A 26,232-nucleotide genomic window follows, 5' to 3' on the forward strand; every position below is an offset into this window, starting at 1 on the left:
CGGTATAGAGTTTCGACACCCTTGGTGATCCTTAATCAGATTTTGATTATTGAATGCCGGGTTGATTAATTAATTGTTGTTTCGGGTGTTTATACATTGTACACACCCTTAATAACCTAACTTGTTTGTTGGTATAGAACTTCATAAACGTTAATGTTTGCTTCGCAATGAGTTTCCGAGACTTGTTAAGTCGTTTGTTCGGCTAGTCATCGTAAATTATGGAGTAATTGATCTCCGATTTGAAACTTTGACTTTCTGTGTTCTTGTTAATTTTGACTTTGACCATAAGAGTCAAATATTAAGTCTAATTTTGACCGTTCGTTAACCTTAGAGAATTGGAACTCCTCTGTGTCCAATTCGTTAAGGATTCACACGAACTAGATCAGCGAATCGTCCACTTAACGAATCAAAGGTGGATTCGTCAATTTGAAAAGAACTAGAAGTTAGTTCGTTATTTTATAGTAGTAGTTCGCTAATTCTACTTCGTTAAACTATTTACTTGATAGCGAATCAGTTGATTCAATAACGAATAAGACTGTGTTTTAATGAATGACATTTTAAAATTAATTATTTCATTAATGTAACTTAATACTGTAATTTAATACAATATTCCAAGGGTCTAAAAGCGTCGATACATCGATTACACACGAAATCTAAAATTAAAAACACTGTCTATTGATAGATATATATATATAAGTGCTTAAAGTATATTAAACTTTCACATTACTTATATTCGTCTATTATTTATTTAGGATTATGGCTGATAACATGGAACAAGATCCGCCTGTGGATTCACCACAAGATCAACATGCTCAAGATGCCAATCAACCAGCTGAGGATGTTCCTTTACTTCCTTATGACCCTCGGCACAATGTGTGTGCTTTCGTTGATACAGACTTTCCTGATGAGGATGTCTATGGTGGTATGTTGACTTTTATACGCCGTTCCCATATTCATTACGCTGTCACTGTCAGTCCAGATATTAGATTCAGCATTGTTCGTCAATTCTGGAACACTGCTCAATATGTAGAAGCTGAGGACCATATTGATGATGTGGTTAATGACAAGCCAGTTATCGTCTCAGTTGAAACAGTTCGAAGAGTGTTACAATTTGATGACACTATTGATGATCCGAGTGAATTTGATAAAGAACTGATCAAGGGATTGTTTAGATGATTGTTTTATGCTAACAGTCTCACTGCGTCCATGTATAACAAGGCATACTTGTGTCCCCAATACAAGTATTTACTTCATGTTCTTATTCACTGCCTTGGTGGACGTAAGGCTGGGTTTGACGAATGTCGTATTGTACTACAATCAGCATTTGTTGCACTTGTCCTGAACAAGCGTTACAATTATTCTGAATTGATCTTTGATCATATGAAAGAAAATTGTATTTCTGGAAAAAGACGTGTGAAGTTCTTGATGTATCCACGTTTTGTTCAACTGTTTGTCAATGATGCTATTAGGGATTTGGAACTTGATCCAAATGATGAGAATGATAAGTTTAAATTGGATAATATGACGGCAGATACAATGCAAAGATTGAAATTGTACCGTCAATCTCCTCCTCCTAGATTCAAGAGATTGATTGGTCATCCTGTAAATCCTAATTATGTATATCCTCCCGAGGATCGCTGGATCCATGATGACTCGGATTCCGAGCGTGAAGGAGGAGCGGGTGGGAACGATGATGGTGATGATGGAGATAATGGGGGTAATGGTGGTGATGGTGATGCAGCTCTCCAAGAACAACAAGCTGCAGTCGAAGCCGCGTTAGCTGCTACAATTGCAACTCAACGAGAACGTAAACGAAAGGGTAAAGAACCGGCATCTGCAAGCTCAGCAAAGAGACGTGTATCAGCTGGAGCCGGAGTTTCTTTTGGTGTTCAACCGTCTCGTCCTGCAACTCCTCAACGCCTGGCAGTGCCGCTTACTACTAGCACTCCGGAGATGACTTTGACGACGACGATGGTTCCTCGTGACAGGCTAGGTATGATTCCACAAATGGCCTTAGCTAAGATACCAATGCCTTCTGCTAAACTTTCTACTGTTCCTCCAACACCGTCCATGGGGCCCCCTCCACCTAGTGATGTCACATTTATGAGAATTACAAGGCCTGAGGGACCAATCCAACCAGTTCATCCATCTTTGTATGCTATGCCACCGAATCGTCAGACAGACATGCTTTTGAATCTTCTTCATTTGTATGAAAATCAAATGTCTGCTGACCGTATAAATCATGAATGTCTGATGGAGAACCAGAAGAAGCTGGTCAGTTATGTTTCTTTTTGTCAAAAGAAAACAAAAGCCCTTCGTGAGATTGTTGAGTCTCAGGGGGTGAAAATTAAAGAACAAGAGGAACTTATTCTACAGCTGACATGTAAAGATGATGCGCTGAAAAAGCTCAAGAATGACGATGAGGATCCTGATGAGTCTGATGCTGGAGGTGAGCCTAAACAAACTCAAGACCCAACTTCTGGTGCGGGTATGACATCTGTTGATGATTCGGGCAAACAGATCATTGTTTATCATGACCATTCGGCTGCCAAACCGGTTGAGATGATCGAGGCCGATAAAGTTATTTTTGTGGATGAGAAGGGGATGATAAGGAGTGTGGTGAATAGAGAGGAGATTGAAGAAGGGAAGTTTGTTGATAAATCACTGACACGAGAGCAGATTGCTATCTTGCTTGATCTGAATGAAGACGAGATGACCGTGCTAGAGGCTGAGCCCGATGTTGAGGTAATTAATGATCATGAGATACTAAATGATCCGAATGTTGTGATGAGTACGGATTACATTTATGAGAATGAGGAGGTTGAGATGGAGGATGTGATTGCTGAGGATTACCCTGATCTGTTTCAACACACCAATGTTGATCAGGGTGCTCCAATATTTAATGAAGAAAAGGTTAAAGAAGAAGAAGACCATCTTGAGAAGAATTCCAAAGGCAAGAATGTCTTTGATATGAAATCTGATTCGCTTCTCGACTCATCTCTTAAGGAGATTCAGAGGCATTCAGGATTGTTGATCAAGAACAGAAAGAAGAAGCTATTGCACGAGCCAAAGCCAACCAGAAGACCTCATTTAAGGCCGTGTCGAAAGTGCAAGGTAATATTATTTCTTGGATGTTTGAATCTGATCTTAAGGTATACATTGTTAAATGGGAGAAGGGCGTCCAGTACTACGAAAGGATGACTGATCTTCTCTCATTACCGAGACGGGATGTGCGCACTTTGGCGTATCGTCCGTTTATTAATCGCGGTGATGACTACCATGCAAAACGTTTTCACCTAACACTTGGTGTTTGAGGTGAATCATGGTTTTAAGTATTTTAAGCCACAAATTCCTATCCGCAAGAGTCTCAATGAGATTGATCCAAAAACGGGTTGGAAGAAGTTGGTCCTTAAAGTAAATCCGCCGAAGACGATGAAGCGTGTGCCGGTGAAGACAATGAATCAACACATGCATTTATCTTTCAACCGTTGGTGCTACGACAATTGTACTGGCGAGGCCGTCATTGTTCTTGGTACAGGTTTAAAGACTGATTTGATCAAGATCATCGATCCAATGTGGTTGGTTAACTTAACAGATACCGACAATGATGTGCTACCCAAGAACAAGATTCTGTTTGAGCGCAATGAAGACTATGATCTGGCTATGCAGTTCCAACGCGTTGTGCATGTATGTTATGATAACGGAATTCATAGTTGCAGAGACTGGCAGTCCAAGCGTTTCAAGTAAAGTAAAGACAAAGAGCTCAAGACGAGGGGGTGTCTGTTAGTGCACGGTTTTACGTCTCGAGTCTTTGTATTTATCATTATCGTATTTGTCGTTTAAGTTTATGTAATAAACAATTAAGTTATCTTGTAGTTCGTTAATGTAATAGTCTAGTTCGCTAAGGATGTTTAGCGAACTAGATCTAAGTTATTTCCCTTCTGATTCGTTAAGGATGTTTAACGAATCAGGGGTGATTCGTTAAGTTAGTTTCCGCCTTATGTATTTAACGAATTGGATATTAGTTCGTTAGGGGATGTTAACGAACTAAGTCAATCGTCTATTTATAGTGAACACTTTTCACAGATTAATAGAAGTTTTGGAGAGTTAATTAACGAACCTCTGTCCGAATATCTCTTGATCTTCATCTTAATATTATACATACATACACATACTACTGATAATCTATATACATATAACATACAATCAAACGTGATAATGAGCTAGATCCATATATAGGGTTAATATTGTTAATACAGATCTGAGATCTGTTTATAGTTTAAGGATTGATCCATGTTCAAACACATAATCATGGTGTGGCTCTATTTCATGTTCTTCATTTGGTCTAAAGAATTCATCTTTTTGCACTAAATAAGCCAGCAGCTCATATTCTTCCAATTGACCTGCTTCCTTTTCAACGTCAACAACCTGATCTTGCAATTGACCCGCTTCATTTTCAACCTTACAAACATGTTTTTCCATCTGCCCTGCATCCTTCTCAACCTCTTCAATTTCATTATGGATGCAACATGGCGGCTAATGTGCAAAAGAAATAACGTAAATAGATTAAACAATAAACAGTAAAGATTTAATATAAACTAGAATTACAAGTACAAACGTTATATTATCCCATAATGCAAATACAACTACAACTACACAACTAACCAATAAACACATACGTACACAAAGAACAACAATGAACTAATTCCTAACACAATCTTCAATCTTGTTACTTCTTTGGTTTTAATTCTTGCAAACTCGTCTTTCTTGTTCATCATCTTCACCATAGCATGAATTACCTTTTCACATCTAAATGGGATTATTAACCCACTTTAGCCATCCACAACTCCCCGTCTGTAATGAATTCAACATATGAACACAGAATCAACCCTAAAATTTAACTGACCCTGATTATGTTAACATACACAACATTAGCCTAAAACTGAACTTACACAGCACAACAATCATAAAAGTTAATTAATTTCACTCTTAAACGTCACAAGAATCATTATTTTTAACTAATTAAATACTTACACAACATAAGAATAGCTGACCCAAGTTTTCTTCGGTCCTGGAAATTCGGTACCAAGTTGCTGCACCACAAGAGCACCGCACCTCAGATCAATCCTATGCTTGTGACTTCGGTTTTATGCTAGGCGAAGAAGAAGAAATTGAGACATTAGGGCTACAATTTGATTGACACCTGAAGACGACGTCACTGATGTTTCAATGGTGTAATATTAAAGTTATGGGGTTAATAAAGTCATTTCAACACATCTTAACGGATCAGTTGACGACAAAAACTGGCATGAGTTAAACCGTGTTAGTCCTAAAACTACTGTGTCGTAGATCACTCAATTTGAGAATCAGACCTATAAAACGCCCCTGACTATAAAACAAATGGTCACAAATCATAATTTTCTCTTTACAAAATTATAAACGGCATAGTGGCAAAAGTCTATATATATAGTAGCTTTTATCTCCCGTATTACGAGGATTGTTTTATATTTTTCGTTTATAATATTTATATACTTTTTTGGATTTTATATTTATTTTATTTATTGTAAGGAAGTTAATAGTATACTTAGGGTTTGATGATGAAAGAGTTTCACAAATAAATGAGATTTTATAACTTGTTTAAAAGCTATCTAGGTTTGGTGAGACCCATGACCCGCTTATTTTTTTTACTATAAAATTGTTTTGAATTTTATATAATATCTTTTTATTTTAATTAGGATATTAATTTTTATTATATTCTAATTTTATAGGACGCCATATCAAATATTTGGTGAGATTAATTTTTAATTTAATGAGATGTTATAACTCGTTTAAAGGTTATCTGGGTTTGGTGAGGCCCATACCCGTGAATTCGGGTCAAATTCATAAAAAAACCTCTATTTACAATTACAAATAAAGCAATCAGGTGGTTTGAGAGAATGTGGAGACCAACCAAAGAGCTTTTAAATTTTTTGTTTATATATATTATACTAGTTTTTATCCCCCCATATTACGGGGTTGTTTTACATTTTTTGTTTATAATATTTTCGTTATTTTTTGGATTTTAGTTTATTTATTGTAAGAAATTAATAATATAATTGAACCTATTTTGATTCATTTATGTTGGGTTATCTTTATTTTTGAATGAAACATTGATTGAATTATCTACTTAATTTTTAAATTTGTTCATTTATAGTCAGTTGTTATAATTTGAATATTATCAAGTGAAAATTTTCATTTAAATTAAACTTAAAAGAAAAAAGAATTTCTAATGTAACTAAATATATTTTGAGAAATTAAATTAGGTTTGATGATGAAAGGGTTTAACAAATAAATGAGATGTTATAATCGTTTAAAAGTTATCCGGGTTTAATGAGACAATAACCCGCTTATTTTTCTACTTATAAAAATGTTTTTTAACTATAAATAGTATCACTTTTTAAAAAAAATTGATATTAATCTTTAGTTTATCCAAAACCTTTTTTTTTTTAAAGAATTGGCTCCTTTTATATTAATCTTTAGTTTATCCAAAACCTATTTTATAAGATTTACATATATATAAAATCTTTAGTGAGATTAATTTTTAATTAATAAGATTTTATAACCTGTTAAAGAGTTATTTAGGTTTGGTGAGACTCATACCCATGAATTCAGGTCAAACGCATAAGAGACATCCATGTAGGCTAAGGGTTATACACCATTAACATCTTTCTCCTCATTCGCCACGCCTGTGTCACGTCAGTTTTTCTCCCATCATTCAACATCACCCTACAACACCCTTCAACATTCTTCATTATTCTCTATTTCCTATTTTTCTTTTTTATTTAAAACTATTTTTATATTTAAAGTGTATATTTGAAATTATAATATTTAATAAAATAAATTAAAATGCATAAGTTAAAAAAGTGAAAATATTACATTAATTAAAGAAATACAACCCATAAACTAAAAAAATTAGAAACAACAACTAATTAAAAGAAAAAATAAATAACTAAAAAGGTAAATTATAAAACTAGAAAGTTAAGTTATATTTTTGGGTTGGGTTTCCAGCACTACCTCTTGAACATCGTCATCGGTATGAAGCGTTTAAGTTGAAATGCCTTGTTGTTATACTAGAGCCATTCTTCAAAAGCTAAAATTTCACCTTGCGTTACCTCCGGGTTAAAGTTGGGATCCAATTTGGGTTGTATTGGTATTTGTAGAAGAGTTTCGAATGGTTGAAATATGTTGAAATGGTTTGAAATGGGTTTGAAATTGGTTGAAATGGGTTTGAAATTGGTTAATATATGTACTTAATATAGATATTAAATAATTTTTTTTTTGTTTTTAAAAGATGACCGTCGGAACAGTCAAAAAAACAAGAAAGACAGTTGTGTGACGATACTGAGCGCCCTTAGTAGGCTCAGATCATGCATGACCAAAAAAAGGGGGGGAGGTGTTCCAGGAAGACCCCTCACGTGAGAGGAGCCACCTAAGCAGCCACGTAGGACCAATGGCCTCTCTTACTGAACCAAACTGGTTGGCCTTACAAATGAAGAAATATGGTGACTTGAGAGGGGTGGAAAGTGACTAGAGATGCTTTTAAAAGTTCCGTTTATATATATTTAAGATATATACAAAATATAACAATTATGTAACTATATTAATGTGAATGATAGTACTATTGATTCATGAATATGAATGTGGATTATATCGATTAAATTAAAAAAAATGTACAAATTATTACCTGATTGTGTATTTGTTTAAACCTCATATCATATTTAAAACTTTTTTATAAAAAAATCTGAAAAACATTATAGAAAAGACTTGAACTTATAACCTTTTATAAATGCAAATGACTTATCACTACACCAAACTTAAGCTTAATACTATGGGGTCCTATCTATTTTTTTTATGGGTCCTTGCAAATTTTAATACACCATTTCTACAAAATTTGTAATAAACATCGGGGTCATTGAACCCCGATCCACATAGAGTGGTTCCACCCCTTGAATGCACAAGCTTGCTCTTAACTGAAAAACGTAACATTCATTACTAAAACCGAAACAAACACACAAATAAAAAATTTGGAAAAGTTAACGTCCAAATGAAATTGACGTGCTAATTGTGAGAATCAAGTGAAGCAATCTTAAATATATATATATATATATATATATATATATATATATATACGAACCCTTTAAAATCTCTCTGGTTGTTCACTAAATTCTCTCAAGCCATTAGATTGCTTTATTTGTAAATGGAGACTTCTCATTCATTTGACCCGAATTCAGAGTATGGGACTCACCAAACCCAGATAACACTTAAAGGAGTTATAACCAATGTTTTAAAAACCGGTATTTTAATAATACCATATTTAGTTTAAAAATGTACAACCGGTTGAACCTGAATGTAGCGGAAGGCTCAACTATGTTGAATAATTTACCTTGCAATTCCATATAAATACAATTTCAACTCAAAAAATAACCAAATAGTACACTAATAAACATCACACTTGAACCGAATATCACACACGAACAATGGTCGAGTCAAAATAAATTTTGTACTTTGTATACGAAATTAGTCAATTACAAATATGTAAATAAACCAACATTGGATTTGCATGATACAAAATTAGTTGATTAACGAATTGTCATTTACCGTGTTTACTTGTTATGTTAAAAGTCATTTAAAAAATATGGTCCGCAAAAAATATCAAAAATTTCTTGGATTTGAAACCGATTTGCCGGTTTAAACCATTATTTTTGCCACCATTTATGCTCAGATTTTGTTGTAATTTGAAAGTGTTTATACAGGGCATGACTAGGAGAGGTATGTGAAAAAATCTGAACATAAATGAACTATTCATATTTTCATATGTAAAGAAGCCACAATTTGCAAATTGTGACTTATATGCACATGACGAGTTAAGCTTGAGTTCGGCTCTTTTCAAGCCTATGTGTAAAGCTCCATCTTCAGTTCAAGACTCATGAGTAACTTTATAGGCTCGCTTACTTATTGTATATATTTATTATTTAGTTTTTATGTGTGTGTATAATTATTTTCTATATCTATTTGTAATTTTATTGCATATATAATAATATATATTCAAGGCATCTATAGCTATATATGATAATATTTATTATTAAATTATGTTGTATATGCGTTTATATAAGCAAAGGCTCGTGAGTTAATTATGACTATTTGAAGCTCGGGCTCAAGCTTAATTATTAAGTGTGTTCAAGTTTGGCTTAAGCTTGGGTTGAGCTCATTTACTCTAAACTCGAAGTTAGTTTTTAATGAGTTTATTAGCTCACGAGTAGTTGGACCCACTTACACCCCTAGTGGAAACTTGGGTAATGAGTCAAAATTGGATTTGTGTTGAAACAACTTGTTTTTCGGCACAGGTTGAAATGCATTTGGGTTAGTTTATTTGACTAGTTTGAGATAATAAAGAAGAAAAGAAACAAAATCAATCTGATCATTGTTACTAAATTGGTTGAAACCATCACATTTACTAAACATGTTTGCTTTCATGCACAGGCTCATACGGCTCAAACGACGAGAGCATCCTTGGGGTCTTAGAGGGCCATGTTTGGTGATGTTCAAGGGAAAGTTAAACAACTAAGTGATAAATTCCCTATCGTTCGTGGCCTAATCGGTATCACTCAAGATTAAATATAATTTAAAAAATAATATCTTCAAAACCGATTAAGTAAGCTTTGTACAAATCGTGTGCAGGCTCGATTAGAAGGAAGAAATCAAGAGTTACACTCATCCTATCTGTTGTCATCGCAGCTTGTACGTTGTTTCTCATTCTATATTGGCTTTCAAGGTGACATGGAGTATTAAATAACCTGAAATCGAAAAGTAGTATTGTATTTCAAAGGAATTTGGCCACATATAATATAAAATTCGCGATTCGGGTACAATTTTTTCTATTTTGTTTTGCACATACGGATCTCGAACCAAATAGTTCACTTTGGTGTTTTTTGTTTTTTCAGAAGTAAAATATCTGCAGTCTGCGAACCACATTTGTAGGCATTTGTAGCATAAGAGGTGGACTAAACCTCATAAGTCTGCAAAAAGAATAATGTTTGTTTCTTAACGTCTGCATACTGCAAAATCAAACATAAATTTTTAAATAAGCTGAAATTAATATAAAAAAAATTCTTCAACATAGAAATTTAAATAATAGTCAAACCAATGTTGTAAAAGTAGGATTACAAGGCCAAGTACTTTCCGAGTACTCGCTACAAGGTATGTCGCCGAGGCGAGTTTCTGTAAATCCGCCTAGTTACTAAGAATCGGTAAAATGTGGTCAACCTCAGCTAGGACCACATCTTATCGGTGAACTTGGACCGAGTTTGACTCAATTAAATAAAACAAAATTCGTATTTCAATAATGTTTACAAACAAATATCATTTTTTTAATTAATGATTAGTAATTTTTAGATTATTTTATTTAAAAATGTATTTCTTTTATTTATATTGATATTCACCTATTTTGTTATAAATATTAGTAAACTTATTATATTTTAAATATACATAATATCCAAATATTAATTTTCTTTATATTTACCATGTCCGAGTACTCCTCGAGTACTCCCCGACTACTCCGAGTACACCCAACTCCCCAGTCGGCCGCCTAGGGTTCGCCTAGCGACTTTTACAACCTTGAGTCAAACAACACTGAAATAGTATTTATAAAACCACAATAACATTTTTTTTAAATCACTTGTTCTGTAGTTCGCATAAACAATGTTATTTGATAGCTGATGTGCTGAAAACAATGTTGAAGATGAATTGTGAAAGTTGAGAACAATTCATCTTCTGTATCTATTCTTTCTTTTGCTAACATATAAAAATCAACAAATATGAAAATACAAAGAAACTTGCTTTAGGGTAAAATATTAGGTTCGAAAAGATTATTTGATGTCAACAACATTATTTTAAAGCCTATTTTAAAACCTAAATGTCCAATCCTATAATCCTAGGTTCATTCTCGTCAAATCTCATAACATTATTTTTTTAGCAGAAACATACATGACCAATTTAATATGAAGAGAACACGTATGTAGATTGCTAAAATAAATTGGTGGTGGTGTATGAACTATGGTAGTGGGTGATGGTGGTGTTGGATGGTGATATTGGTAGTGGAGGGTGTTGGTGATGGACGGTGGGTGGTTGTGGTGGTGGTGGATGGTTGTCAGTGATGGTAGAAGGCGGTGGTGGGTGTTGGACAGTGGTGGTGGTGGTGGACGATGGTGGTAGACGGTGGTGGTGACGGACAGTGGTAGTGGTGAACGGACGTTGGGGTGGTGGTGGTGCTGGATGGTGATAGTGGTAGTGGTGGGTGGTGGCGGTGGAAGAAGACGGTGGTGGTGGTACAAGGCGGTGGTGGGTGGTGGACAATGTGGTGGTGGTAGACGGTGGTGGTGGGTGGTGGGGTGGGCGGTGGTGGAGGCGAACAGTGGGTGGCGGTGGTGGTGGTGGCGGACGATGGTGATGGCTGGTGGGGTGGGTGGTGGTGGTGGTGAACGGTGGGTGGTGGTGATGGTGGACAATGGGTGACCTTATAAGATCTCAGAAGTGGATGAGCCAAGTCTGCACCAAGAAGAGCTTGAGCAGACGTTTTTTTAGTGAAACGTCTTCGAGAAAACAAACAGTCTGCAGATAACAATGTTTGCGCGTGATCTGCACGATGCAGACGCGCAAACCTTTTTCAGAAAAACAAACAACACCTCTGTGTTGCTATGTTGTTTTTACGTCACTCTTAGTATAAATTTAATCATCTTATTCATTTGTAAATGAACACGAATTGACTTTCCGGTCAAACGATTTATGAACTATTTCACCGAACATTTTGTAGTTACTTGAAAAAAAAAATGTGTCATGTACCAAGTATAAGGTGAGAGTTAAGACTCATTTAATTTTTATATCCTTTTTATCTAGGAGTTTCATTTGATATCCTTGTGGGAAAAATTGAAAGAAACTTTTTAGTGTATCATATCATGAAAACAATTGATGATGTTTAAATTTTTGTTAAAAAGTATTTTATTTCCTCTCTAGATAGCTCAGGTCATAGGTTAACAGACTCGCGACTATGGCAAACATACTCGTGACTATGGCAGGGCGGTACGCTCTGCTCTCTCGCGACCCCTACTCTAATCAGAAATTTTGTTTCTACTGGTTTTCTGCTATAAATTTTGAAGGCTAATCACAAACCGTGAATTACCTCATCCCAAGATAAGAAATATGGCCATATTTGTGAGTAGAGGCGTCCAAAATACCAGAAGTTGATTAACCCGTTCCGACTCGAACCCGGAAAAGTTTATTAGGGCCGGGTTAAATATGGTCAAAAATCATTTTTTTTATTTTAATTTCAAATATCAATTTAGCAAATAGAACTCATAACTTTTTTGGTTCTTTTGAGTCGAGAAAACGCCATCTTTTTTTCTTTTTATTCTTTTACTGCTAGCTTAAAAACATAACAAAATGTATAATATATCTAAAAAGGCATATAACCGAAGACAAATCAAGATAGCCAAAAATTTAATAACACACAATGCAGAAGAATCAAATGACATGAAAAAGTACCTTACAATGATAAAACATATAAATAAAAGCAAACTCCAACAATTAATAACACTACTTTATGCGATTAACATCCATGCAATCATGAAGGAAGTACCACAAGCTTGCCCTAAAGGACTTGCCTTTGTTCTGACTCCCATCACCATCTTTCCAGGTGTCGGGATTAACAACCGCGCTGCTCTTCAACTCGCTCATGAAAACAGCATGCTCCTCGATCGTCCTCGGGACCCATTCCATTTTCCCCAAATCAATTTCATACGACTCTAATGTGTTCTGTAAAACAATTCACCGCATACAACCTTTCACCCAAGCTTACAAACTGACGCAAATGCGTGTCCGGGAGGACGTTTTTCATCCCAAGGGGTTTCAAACATGGGTTCTGTTTAAGTTTCACTTCTTGTAACTGACCCAAGTTGTGTATCGCGTACACCTTCCCTTTAAAATAATGTAAATCCATGACGGGAAAATCAAACGAAATAGAATCCCACATGGGATCAGCCCCGGCTACATAATACGATACGACATGCGATATTTGGTGAGTGATTATTAACACCCACCCGGACGAGGGTGAAAAGACGAGAATGACCCTGACACTGTCAGGATCCCTACTTATTCTACCAGGAAAACCCGGGAAACGAAGTACGTCTCTCGTGATGGGATTCACGAGACAGAACTCCCGGGTTTTCCTGTTAAACATAATCAGGTACCCGCAAGTCAGACCGACACATGTTCGAGGGGAGCACGGAAGAATGGCTTTGAGCGCCATTCTTCCGTTAAAGTCGGTTAAGTAACACCCGTTGTTTTTATTTGAGAATGAGACCTGCATGGGTTTTTTGGAACTTAAAAACTTGTCCTCGTCGGAATGTGCGAGTGACCACCAAGATTTGCATACTCGGCTGAATGCGATATAGTCTACGACTCCGAGTAGCATCATGATTAGAGAAAGTAGATCTTGGTTAAGAGATGACCACGATGACTGGCAGTGAGCCGTGTTGTTGGTTGTCTTGGGGCTCTTGTTATAGTGGTTGCTAGCTGTAACATCCCAAATATTATAATATTATAATAATAAATAAAGAAAGTTGCGTCGAGTTGTCGTGTGATAATATTTAATTAATAAATAATATATAAAAAGATCATGGACTTAGATTAATTAAAATTGATTAAGATGATGGATGAGCCTTTGATCCATGGGCCTTGGGGGTATAAATACTCCCTTGTACCATTTCAAAACCCTAACTCTCATTTCATTTCATTCTTTCCATAATCTCTACACACACACCTTCCTTACTATACATAAACGGCCAAGAGAGAAAGAAAGAGATCCGAGACCAAATCAAGCCAACTATTATTAAATCTTCTATATATAAGATAGATCCAAGGATTTAAGTTCATAACCAAGCCAAACGACAACAAACGAACACAAAAATGTATGTTCTTGATCCTTAAAGATTACGTTTTCCTTAATGTTTGGCCTTGAAACTTAAAACAAAAGTAGATCGAGTATAGACGAACATTAAAGTTGAAAACTTGAGGTTAAAATGGAACTTAACGAACTCGTAACTATGAACGGCTCGTTTAAAGAAACCCTAGATCTATTTTAAACATTTTGAGCTTAAATATCCACACTTTATTATTTCCCGAGTCAAGCCTTACCCGGAAATGGTCACGAGAGCGCTTAGCATAATGTTAAAGGTTTATATTAAAGGTTTATATGTTTAATAATAATAAACGGGTGGTGGGTAAAACCCAACCTGTAACTACAGTTTATCAAGTTAGCTAGCAGCTCATCGATTACTTGGTTGAGAACCTATTACAAAATCCATATTCGCATACAATGGGCCGAACACAACTAGACTCGATCACAAAATATATATATACTATCGCATACAAATACTTAGCCGATTCCACCGAACTCGATCAACAGGGAACTCGATTACATTAGTATATCGCATACAATATCGAGATAGATTACACGGGGATAGTCGCTTACAATCTTATAATCGATTACAATACTTAGGAGAGTACAACAAGACTCGCATACAACCTGAGTTCGATTACACCGAACTCGAACACAATAAACTCGATTACATCATGTAATCGATTTCCAATACTCGGTTACAGTTAACTCGATTACAACCTGAATTCGATTACACCGTAACTCGCTTACAATCGGGGTTCGATTACATTCACCAAAACTCGCATACAGTAGCTCTATTACAATGGCCACTCGATTACATTGTGTACGGATTCATACATCGATTATATTAGGCAATCGATTACAACCTAAAATCGGACAAAATCATATTAGCTTACAGTGAATCTATCACCACTACACTCGCTTACATTCCGAGATCGATTACAATGGTAAGAATCACTTACAAATGACTTAAGCAGATCTATAAGACTCGATTACAATTGAGATTCGATTACACTGGTTTCAATCGCAGACTCGATTACTTTGGATCGGCTGTAGGGAAAAGGAAAAAAAAAAAAAAAAAGAAAAGAGAGAAAGATGAAGAAGAAAGAAAACGTACAGATGGTTAAGATGAGGGGGGTTGGGCCTTGTATTTTTATTTATTAATACCAATACCACAAGCCCAACTGATGGTTAAGAAGGATTGGGCCTGGCCCACTGCTAGCGAACCCCGAGCCCAAATAAAGCGATCAGGAGCAGCCCATTAGCGAACAGTTGGATCCGAACCCAAGACCCGAACACCGAATACCCTAAACCCGCTATAGTTTTGTAAATTAAAAAGACATAGTTAAACCCGTTAAAATTTATAAAACAAAATATAAATAAATAATAAGGGTTTAATAATCATCTCGTTAAATCTAGTTAACTACAGTTAACTTGGATAGAAAGTTGGTTGGATCTGATTAACATGATTCATTATCTACTTAATGTAGTTAACCCCGTTAGCTCGGTTAAGTTAATTTAACAATCTTAGTTAAATAAGGAGACCACGCTAGATCATTGAGACTTAAGTAATGAGCTAGTTTATCAAGTAAGCTTAGTTAACCTCGTTAACTTATTTAACATAATCCAATAACTTGGTTAACTATGTTAGTCAGTAATAAGATAAATTAATACATATATATGTTAACAGTTAGCCGAGCTCCATTAAAGAAGGGGAAATACAGTTAATACAGAACGCAAAAAGGATCCAGGTGAGTTTCTAGCCCCATTCTTTGTTATGTTTTCGGGGCTGTGTGCATACTCGATGTGATTAGTTAATACACTTACCTTAAGTGGTAAGTGTATGCAATATATGATATATGTGATAGATATGAATGATTGCTTGTCTGTACGTGAACGATCTTCGAATATTGCGCGTACCGTCAGGTTATAAATAAACGAATGTTATATGAAATGTATGGATGATGTATGAACGTTATGAATGAATGCTTGTCGGGGCGTGAACGATCTTCGGATATTGCACGTATCGACAAGAAGTATGTTGTTAAATAAATGATGTGAAGAACGCTTGGTGTTCTTATGTTACGATGAAAATATTGTATATGCAAAGTAAGTGTATGCAGGTACAGGAATGTCAAATGAGTTCTACGTCTGACATAGTAAGTTAGGATGGCAAATCCCTCTAACTTTCATTGGACATAGACTTGGCATGTAATGGCGTAGTTAAGGACTGTGGGCCTTATACGTGTTATAGATGATAGATGAGAACGTAGTTAAGGACTGTGGACCTTATACGTACTTCAGATAGGGGCCAGCATAGGAAAGGACTGCGGACCTTATACGTGCTGTAATTGTATTGTGGTAGCATAGGGGAGGACTGGGGACCTCGTACGTGCTATGAACTAGGTTGCAACATAGGGAATGACTGTAGACCTTGTACATATTGTGGATGTAGGATGGTATAGGGAAGGACTGCGGACCTTGCACGTACCATAAATGGTGAACATAGGTGAGGACTGTGAACCTTTTTCGTGTTCACGACCCTGAGTATAGGTAAAGACGCCGGACTATGAACATACTCTCGGTGGACTGGGGTAAGTGATAGTATGTATGTATGTATGTATGTATGTATGTATGTATGTATGTATGTATGTATGTATGTATGATAGAAAGGTAACTGGTTTAGTATGAATATGTATCTGCGGATATGTATGTGTGTATAATATGTGTATGTATTGTATGTTGCCTGATTAACTAGAACTCACTCAGCATAGCTGACTTTTAGTATGCACGCAGGTGAATGTGTTTAATGAGCTAGCATGAGGAGGGCACATGACATGGATTGAAAGGCTGGCATATGAAGACAGAAGAGAATTGATGTTTTAAATATGACGTTGTATATTATGTTTTAAAGAAAATATCGAATGTTTTTGTATTAAATGATCAAAGTTAACGTTTCCGCGAAAGTTTTAATAAACTCTGATTTGTAGAACTGTGTTTATGAGTAAATCCAACGCTAAAGTAGAGCACCGAAAACGGGGCCTTACACTTGCCATAACTGAACCTAGCTATGAAAACACACAAAAATGGAACCAAACCATAACATATATAATGTACAAGAAACATATAGATAATTCAAAACGCGATTCTTATTGATTGTCTTATTTAATTAGTTAATTTAGCAAGATCCTTTATATAAATATTAACTTTGAAAAACTTAGTCAACAAGAGATCCTTATATGGCCTTCTGATCAAAAAAAAAAACTTTTGATTTTGTTTTATCGTAAAAAATCTTCCAAATGCAGTAATTAGTTATACATAATGTGTTTTAGACTTTTAACAAATTGTACATTATATTTACGTATAATTTTAAAGATATTAATTAATATTCTTTTGTGCCGTTTCTCATACAATAATTTAGTTTCTATAATTATATTACTGACAAGGTAGTTTTTTTATTATAATAAGTTAGTAATTCAATCAGTAGTAATTACAATTTGATTATTGTAAATAAATTTTAAAATTGATTCTAATGTGGAAATGTAAGAATTTTTAGGAATGTTTGTAGGTATTAAAAGAAAATGAGTATTTCTTTAAGGATTATTAAAAAACTAACATGATTTGGCATGGAGCGTTTATAGATGTTTTTAAAGGCTTAGGGATATAGATAGTCTTAAGAATCAATCCAAAATTTATTACATACCACAAGACAAATGAATTTTCACTATCTCATAATCTATCGTAACCTTTTTGAAAGTCACATGTCTAACGCAATATGCAGTTTTCCTTGTCATCAATATACATATTAATGGAGTATTGACGGTTTCCATGAACTTTCTGATGGCAAGCATGGCCGTCTTTGAGGCATGGCAGGGTAATCGACGGCCACAGGCCCGACACCCCGCTAGACCCGAAAAAAAAATTTTCAAAAAAATTACATGTATTTTTATAAATAAAATATGTATAATTAATGTTTCAACACAATTATATAACTACTAGCTTGGTCTAGTGGTAAAGGGCTATGACATCTAACCAAAAGGTTGTGAGTTCTAGTCTTATTTAAGACAATTTTAAGATTATTTTTAGACAGAATTACAAATTTTGTCTTTTAAATAAAGCCAATTTACAGTTCGTGTCATTTTTTTAGTTTCTTTGCAGGCGGTGTACTTTAAACATTTTTTTTCTACACGTTATGTCCTTTACGCTAACTGGGTTAAAAAAACTCAGTTAAGTATGACATGTGCCAAACATGTGATGGGCATTATTGTAATTTTAATGTATCCTTAAATTTAAAAAAAGAAAGAAAATATATATAATAAATTCCCCTCATTTCTCTCTAAGTCACCACCATCACCATAAATTCCGGCCACCATAAATTCCGATCACCTGTTGCAGATTCCATTCAACCATCAAATTGAATGGAAAATCAATTCTTTAAGCAGTGCAAAATCAGTTATCATTCAAAATAATTACATAAAAATCAAAACTTGAATGCAAACTCAATTACCATAAAAAAAACCCATAAAAATCTAACCTTTACATCACTAGGAGGCTGGTTCAAACTGGCCTTAGGATTCTGATAAAACGAAGACCCACCGCCAGAAACCCTAATCTCCCTCAAATGAGCCAAATAATTATACCCATCATCTAGAAACCCTAACTCCACTATCTCTCGTCTCAAATCATCCGGCAACGAAGACCCGCCAGGCAACCGACCCGCCGTTGTCTGCTTCTGGGTAATTTCATCACCGCTGTAATCGTCAGGAGCATCGTCGAATATTCTGTTACCGTCATCATCGTCGAAAAAGGGTGTTTCAGAGTTGCCGTCAACCCTGACGAATACTCTGTCGCCGGAGGGTGATTCGGAGTAATTGGGGTCGGAGGAGTCGCGTGAGATTAATTGGAAGGTGGCCGATTTCTTCTTGTCGATGAATTTCTTCTTCTTTCCCATTATTGAACGATGAATTTGATGGATTTGCAGAAGTGTCGAGAGATTTTAAATGTATGTATGTATATACATTTGATGGTTGAATGGAATCTTCAACAGGTGACCGGAATATATGGTGACCGGAATTTATGGTGATGGTGGTGACTTAGAGAGAAAGAAGAGAGAAATGAGGGGAAGGTATTATATATATTTATTTTCTTTTTTTTAAATTTAAGGATACATTAAAATTACAATTATGTCATCACATGTCTGGCACATGTCATACTTAACTGAGTTTTTTTAATCCAGTTAGCGTAAAGGACATAACGTGTAAAAAAAATGTTTAAAGTACACCCCCTGAAAAGAAACTAAAAAAAGGACACGAACCGTAAATTGGCTTTATTTAAAGGACAAAATTTGTAATTCTGTCTTATTTTTATACAAAAGTTTTTAACACAACTCAAATCATAATCAAATAAGCCCATTAAAAATTAAATTGTTTAAATCCAACAAAATGTTTCTTTTATTTAAGGGCAAAAAAAAATTTCGCCTTTTGCCCAAAAAATTTTCTTTTATTTCAAACAAAAAATTTCACCTTTGGCCGAAAAAAATTTTCTTTTATTTAAAAAAAATCGCCTTTGGCCAAAAATAAAATTTTCGCTTGATGCCAAGTTCTCATTGTTAGAATAAAAAATACTAATTTCCTTTTATTTCAAACACAAATGCCAATTTATCAAAACTAAATCATGATTTTTTCAATTTGTTTAGTACACAAAAAAACACCATCTTTATTTTCTTTTATTCTTTTTCTAGCTTATAAAATCTACACATTCTAATAAAGTAAAATAATTGTGATATATGTCAGTTTATGGTTAAGTCTCACAACTTTTTCTCCTCCAAAACTAATATCTTAATTGACCGTAATACTTGTCCATATTCACTTTCCTTTTATATTTAATTTATATTATATTATATTTATACATTTTTAGAAAAATATATATTAACATATTATTTTACTATATATTCCAAAATACTTTGTGAAATCAAAAAATTAAAAACTCATGTTTGTTAAAGATTAAAAAGAATATATAATTTCAAATGTTATCATTAAATATTTGACTATGTATATTGTTGAATATTAAAAAGAAAAACAAAACTCGAACATACTTTTATTTTACAAATTAATTTTTTAATATTAAACCATAAATCTATGCTTAAAAGTTGATCAATTTTTTTAAATCAATTCATTAATCTGTTATTATTATTATATTATTATTATTGTTGTAAATTGTCATATAAAGTTATAAAATATAAATATATGCTTTAAATCTATCAATATATTTTCTTGGTTAATTTAGTAAACTATATAATTTTTTGGTTAATTTAGTAAATATATACCAATCACTTTCATATATAACAAAGTTTATCATATTTTATTTCTTGGTTTTTTATCAATGATTGTTTCGGGTTTTGTGGAACCTAAATTTGGTTTTACAATAAAAAAAAAATAGTAAATAGATTGTTTGGTACATATTAACTGCATCTGGGTCAAAATTTGTTATGGGTTAAAAATGAGAAATCTAAGTACTTTTGAAGTTTGAGAATGCAAATAAATTTATCATCAAATTTGTTACGGGTTCAAAATGTTGACTTGAAATGTCAAACGAATGAAAGTTAGAATTTTAAGCATGATTTGGGTTTCAAATTTATTTTCAATAACATTTTTTGAAAAAAATCAAAAGGTTCGGGTTTTGGTAAATTGACTATTTTTTCCTCGACTATTAAAATTTAAGAATAAAATTGTGAACACTTACGACAAACCATCCCCGGGCCTATCAATGCTTCTAACTTGTATCAAATTTGAAGCATTTTTGTCAGCATTAATTTTGCTTTCAATGATGATCAGAACGTTGTATGAGAACGGTTTTTCTGTTAAACATAATCAAGTACCCGCAAGTCGAACCGACACATGTTCGAGTGGAGCACGGAAGAACGGTTTTGAATTTTCTTCCGCTAAAGTCAGTTAAGCAACACTCGTTTTTATTTGCTTTATTTGAGAATGAAACCGACATTGGTTGTTTGGAACTTAAAAACTTGTCCTTCTCGGAGCGTGCGAGTGACCTCCAAGATTCGCATACCCCGCCAAATGCAATACAGTCAACGACTCCGAGTTGCATCATGATTGGAGAGAGTAGATCTTGGTTTAGAGTTGACCAAATTGATTGACCCGTGTTGTTGGTTGTCCTGGGGCTCTTGCTGCTAGATGCCTCGTTGTTGTGGTTTCTAGCCATATTCTTGTGTTAACCGAACCTACACTCGGGGAAATAAAATTTAATTACTCCAAACTTTTGGCAAGTAGATGCAAGTTTCACATGAGATACAACATGTGTAGTTTAAGTAAAATAATAAAGAACAGATTCTGGCGAATTCACTGTAGGGGTGTAAACGAGCTGAGGTCCAAGCCTGAGCTCAAGCTACGCTTGGGCCCGACTCATTTATTATGTATTACATTTTTATTTACTTTATTTATATACATATATAACTATGTTTATACATTTTTATAATTATAATTTTAAATATAACACAATAAGTTATTTAGTTATTTTTATCATAATTATATATAATTTTTATAATGTTTTTTTACTTAAGTTATTTTTCTCAAGATTATATAACTTCGTATATTACTTATTATTATCATAATTAAATATAATAATACTGATCATGTAAAATTATACATTTTTAAGCTTGATAAATAAAGCTCATGCCCTTTATTAAATGCCTCCAATCTAGGCTTGGGCTCGAGCTCGTAAGCTCGGCTCAATTCGAGCTTTTAGTGAGCCGGTCTTGAGTAGCATGAAGTCAGTTAATCACAATCATCTATTAATAAAACACGCTAAAAGATACATGTCCTGTTACACAATAAACTAGATGACATGATACATTAACCTTTGCTAGAAGCCAAGTACATCAAATCATTGGAAACAAAAGAGGCATGATACATATGTCATTTGTTGTATATCTAAATAATTAAGTGAGCACTGAGCAGAGAAGATAAACTTTTACTGAAAATATATATGCAAAGATATGATTGTACTTGATTTCCTTAATTAGTTTATATAAACATTTTAACTATGGCCTCAAAACAGTAAAAGATATATTAATATTGATATGACCTCAAAACAGTTTTAGAAAAGTCAACGCCTCTTGGAATATGCCAAATGTCCAACTGGAAGACTTTTGGGTGGACATTGCCAACTGTACATTAATAGAAATGACATATCCTCCTAAAAGCTTCCTGCAAACCACCTTGAAATAAAATTTAAAATTTTAATTAAATGACCGTAATTAATTTCCTAAGTACCAAGGTATTGGATAAGGCTTTATCTTTTCTAGAGGTGAGGGTTCGAGTCCTGTGCTCGACAAATAAGAGTAGTTTAGGAGTAGATTTACAGATGTGTGAGTTGCCATTCTAAATAAAGGCTAAAAGATTTTTTTATATAAAAAAAAAAATAAATAAATAAAAACTCAGATCAACAGAGACCATACCACATTTTTACGTCTTGTTTTGTAAACAAAAAATAGCAAATTACCAAATCAAAATGAAAATACAGAAAATAAAATCAATTAGATGGCGTTAAACCGATTAAGGGCAAAATTCATATCAGGTTAAGCAAAGTCAAACAAAATTAGACAAAATTATCAGATCTGAAGAAAAAGATTATCAGATCTGTAATAATTATACTAGATTTTGTAACCCCAAATCTGAAAGCCAATAAGGGCAAAAGGTTTTGATTAAGAATCTAACAAAGATAACTCAACAATCAAAGAGAAGACATTTAAAAGAGAGGCCATGAAATAAAATATACCTGCAATCGCAAACGCACGTTGTTGAGAATGGAGTTGTGGACGGAGTAATCGAGACAATGGTGACTGGCAACAACGAAGCATAAATATCAGAGACTTAAAGGATAAACGAGAGATGACGTGAGGGACGACATTAAATGAACATTTACGAATGACTTCACATGTGATCAATGTATATGACCATACGCATGAATTCAAGTGTGATACTGTGATCAATGTCTACGGTCATGAGAATCCCTTAAATTTTCGGGCTCGGGACAAGCATAAAAAAGGCCTCTGAAATCACGTTTTTAATTATGTGATAAAGAATTTGACAATTTACCAATTGGATTGCATTTCCAAAGCCTAATACGGGCCAAAGCAAAACATAATAATAATAATAATAATAATAATAATAATAATAATAATAAAGTTACTAAATAGCCCATATAAAACACAAAAGAAAGTTTTTTCTATAAAAATAAAAACACCACCAATAGGAATTGAACACATGACCTTTGATTCCATAAACTACCACTATTTCCATTGCACCAGGGGAGTCATTTTGTAGACTTATGTTTTAAAACAAAATTATATATAAATTATGTGTATTTTTTTACAATTATGGAACTATTGGGAGAATGGGCCTGGGACCGTCGCCCTCCTCGACCTCCCTTTGGGCTGGTTCTGACTTCACATGTTCAACTCAGTTTGTCAATTTTAGGGAGTGGGGTTACCAAAATTCAGTTAGGTATAATCGCATAATATATTAGAAACGAAAAAAAGTATATTCTATAATTACAAGTTTTCATTTTTTAGAAAAAGACTTGTTACATCTTTTTTTCAAAAAACTTGTTAAAGTAATTCTTTCTCTACAAAGACAAATGCAGCGATAATTCATGGAATCATACTAATGCGATAGCACAAATCCGGCTTCCCAAGTTTCATTGAAGAGAAACATCTCTCAATAGTTGTCATTGCAACCGGGAAAAATCATGATAGTTCAAGCAATCGACATATCAACAATACAAAAGATGTTTCTTTGTTTCCGCATCAAACTTACAATATTTAAGTCCATTTAAGTTAGACATATGTGTATTCTTCTTTCAGGTTCTAGTGAAAGTTCAAACTCAAGATTGTTTTTGTCCTCATAATCAAATTCATGAAAATACATCTCAGTTAGTCTTATTAACTTCAATACATCAAATTCAAGAAAACTATCGCATGAGTTCAAAGTTCCCTCATAACTCATTATATGATCGCCAAACTCTTGATGTACATATTTAAATTCGTTAGAATAATCAACATGGTGTTATCCTAACATGGTTTTATACATGCAAATCCATGTGATAGATTTCATGAATTTGATAAAACAAAAGTTAGTAAGATAGATCAAGATGTATCCAAATGATTTTAATTATACGGGATAAACAACCTCAAGTCACTTCACTGCTACACTGGCAATGCGAAAGATAAAAATTTTGCCAACTTAAATGGCATTCAATCTCGTAAGACTGATGGTAGAAACAGAAAAGCATTTTCTGTGTCCGTCGGTCTAGTTTACTGATGTTATCATTGGTTTTACCAGTTGCAATGACAACTATCGGAAGAGATTATTTTCCTCAACAATACTCGTTAATTCAAATTTGCACAATCCGAAATTAATCAAAATTCCATGAAAAATGTTGCATTTTCTTTTTTTTTTGTAGAAACAGAATTACTTAACAATGTTGAAAATGTAATAACTTTGGATATGTTTCAAATACAATAGAAAATCAAAAGATAGAAACATTTAGTGAAGCAATCGATCGGATTAAGAACTCTAATAAGCATTCTAGATCTTATGCTTACGCATATTTCGACTTTCAAGCACACATTAAAAAAGGTTAAAAGCTAAAGACATAACATCCCCTAAGATAAGCTTATGACAAACTAAACAAAATAATAATATATTTAGCATTAAGGTCAAAGTAATCAAAAACTCGAAACCATTTAACTAGCATTTGACTATCAGTAGAACCTTTTTATTCAACTAAAAATGATAAGGAAACAAGCATACATGGTAATCGATTCGATGGACCAAACAGCAGGAGCTCTCCATGGGACGGGTCAAAAAATGCTTGAATTATTATAATGCGATGATGGCTTCAGACTGAACAAGGATGATTGTCAAGAACCCTAAATTACAAAAGGACACCCACATCATATAAAACAAGAATCATGAAACTCATTAAAGCTGTAAACTTAATTAATTCTTGAATCAAGATTTAAACTTTCATCATTATCATTATTACCTTGTGCAGCAGCAGCAGCAGCGGCGGCAAGGGGTGAGCCATTGCTTGTAGAAAGAAACCCTCTTACGTTTTATTATTTTCTATTGTTATTATTATTAAGTTTAGGGATTGGGTGCCTATTTTGGGTTTGTTTGGGGGTGTCTCTTGTAATTTGGATTTATATTCAAAATAGGAGATAACTGTGTAACTTGTTGCTCATTTATTTGTATATTTACTGTAATTTGATCATTTTGTTCTCTATCTTTAGTGGAATTTGATCCTTTTGTTCAAAGTGAAAAAGACATGAAGATTTCTATTTATTTCGTACGTGACTCAACGAAGAGCAATATTTTTTCCCTTATTGTCTATCGGTTATGACTCTATCAAGAGTACTGGGCCGTCTTAGATCTGGTATAATGTTTTGCCACTGTCTACACACGATCTAGATAAGGGCATGAATTTTTATAAAAAAATATCTTTTAATTGTTATTGATAAATTTGGTTGAAACTAGCTGATAAGAAACACCAATGAGAGCCAAAAAAAATTGAACAGGTTCATTATACATTAAACAATCTAATAATATGTTATTGGGTCTGAGCCTAGAAATGTGATAAATAAGCAACGGACAATCATTTTTGGGGGAAAATTATAGAAGTGTCATTTATTAGTTTTTCTCTTGGGCGCTAGAAATCTAGAAGACGGTCCTGCAAGGATTTTAGAGTCATTCCGATCTCCGGTTATCATGACAAACAACCGCAACCAAGATGTTGACAACACTCGCAAGAATCAAGAGAAAGCGATCACATAGATCTAGGTCGCATTATCGGCTTTAATAAAACAAACAACTAGCCAAACAACAAGAAGAGATCTTAAGGGCGGTGCGAGATAAATCGGGACAAGCTAGCAGTGGTGGGTTTAGCTCGAGTTAATCGTTCTTTTTCGGCGATGCATACTCGAAGGCTGCCCAACCCATTCAAATCGGGAAGGTTTAATTTCCCAAGTTCTCGGGCGAAGATGTAGAAGGTTGAATTTACCGTTGTGAAAACTTTTTCACGATTTATGAGACCCTCGTGGAGATGAAATGTCACACCCCGATTAGGTAGTTGCGGAAGCGTAATACGGGAATGTAACAGATAATACTGGTATCAACCACATTGTTTATAAAGAAATTCAACAAACTAATTTACATCATATTACA

General features: G+C 34.1%; 1 protein-coding gene and 1 long non-coding RNA gene across 2 annotated transcripts; both read right to left on the reverse strand.

Annotated features, from left to right (window-relative positions):
- Nucleotides 1–12,627: 12,627 nt before the first annotated feature.
- On the reverse strand, nt 12,628–18,941 carry LOC143601227 (uncharacterized). Its single transcript, XM_077078691.1, has 2 exons — nt 18,525–18,941; nt 12,628–12,846 (listed from the first exon to the last, which is right to left on the reverse strand). Exons 1-2 carry the CDS (start codon nt 18,939–18,941, stop codon nt 12,628–12,630), a joined length of 636 nt encoding a protein of 211 aa, XP_076934806.1.
- A 1,904-nt stretch (nt 18,942–20,845) lies between these two features.
- On the reverse strand, nt 20,846–24,882 carry LOC143601226 (uncharacterized). The gene is made up of 3 exons (XR_013147616.1): nt 24,820–24,882; nt 22,784–22,847; nt 20,846–21,227 (listed from the first exon to the last, which is right to left on the reverse strand). It is a non-coding gene; the product is annotated as an uncharacterized LOC143601226 (long non-coding RNA).
- Nucleotides 24,883–26,232: the final 1,350 nt, after the last annotated feature.

Source organism: Bidens hawaiensis, unplaced genomic scaffold (assembly GCF_021521415.1).
Source record: "Bidens hawaiensis isolate Kalapana, Puna unplaced genomic scaffold, B.hawaiensis_p1.1 tig00055916_1, whole genome shotgun sequence".
Classification (NCBI taxonomy): domain Eukaryota; kingdom Viridiplantae; phylum Streptophyta; class Magnoliopsida; order Asterales; family Asteraceae; genus Bidens; species Bidens hawaiensis.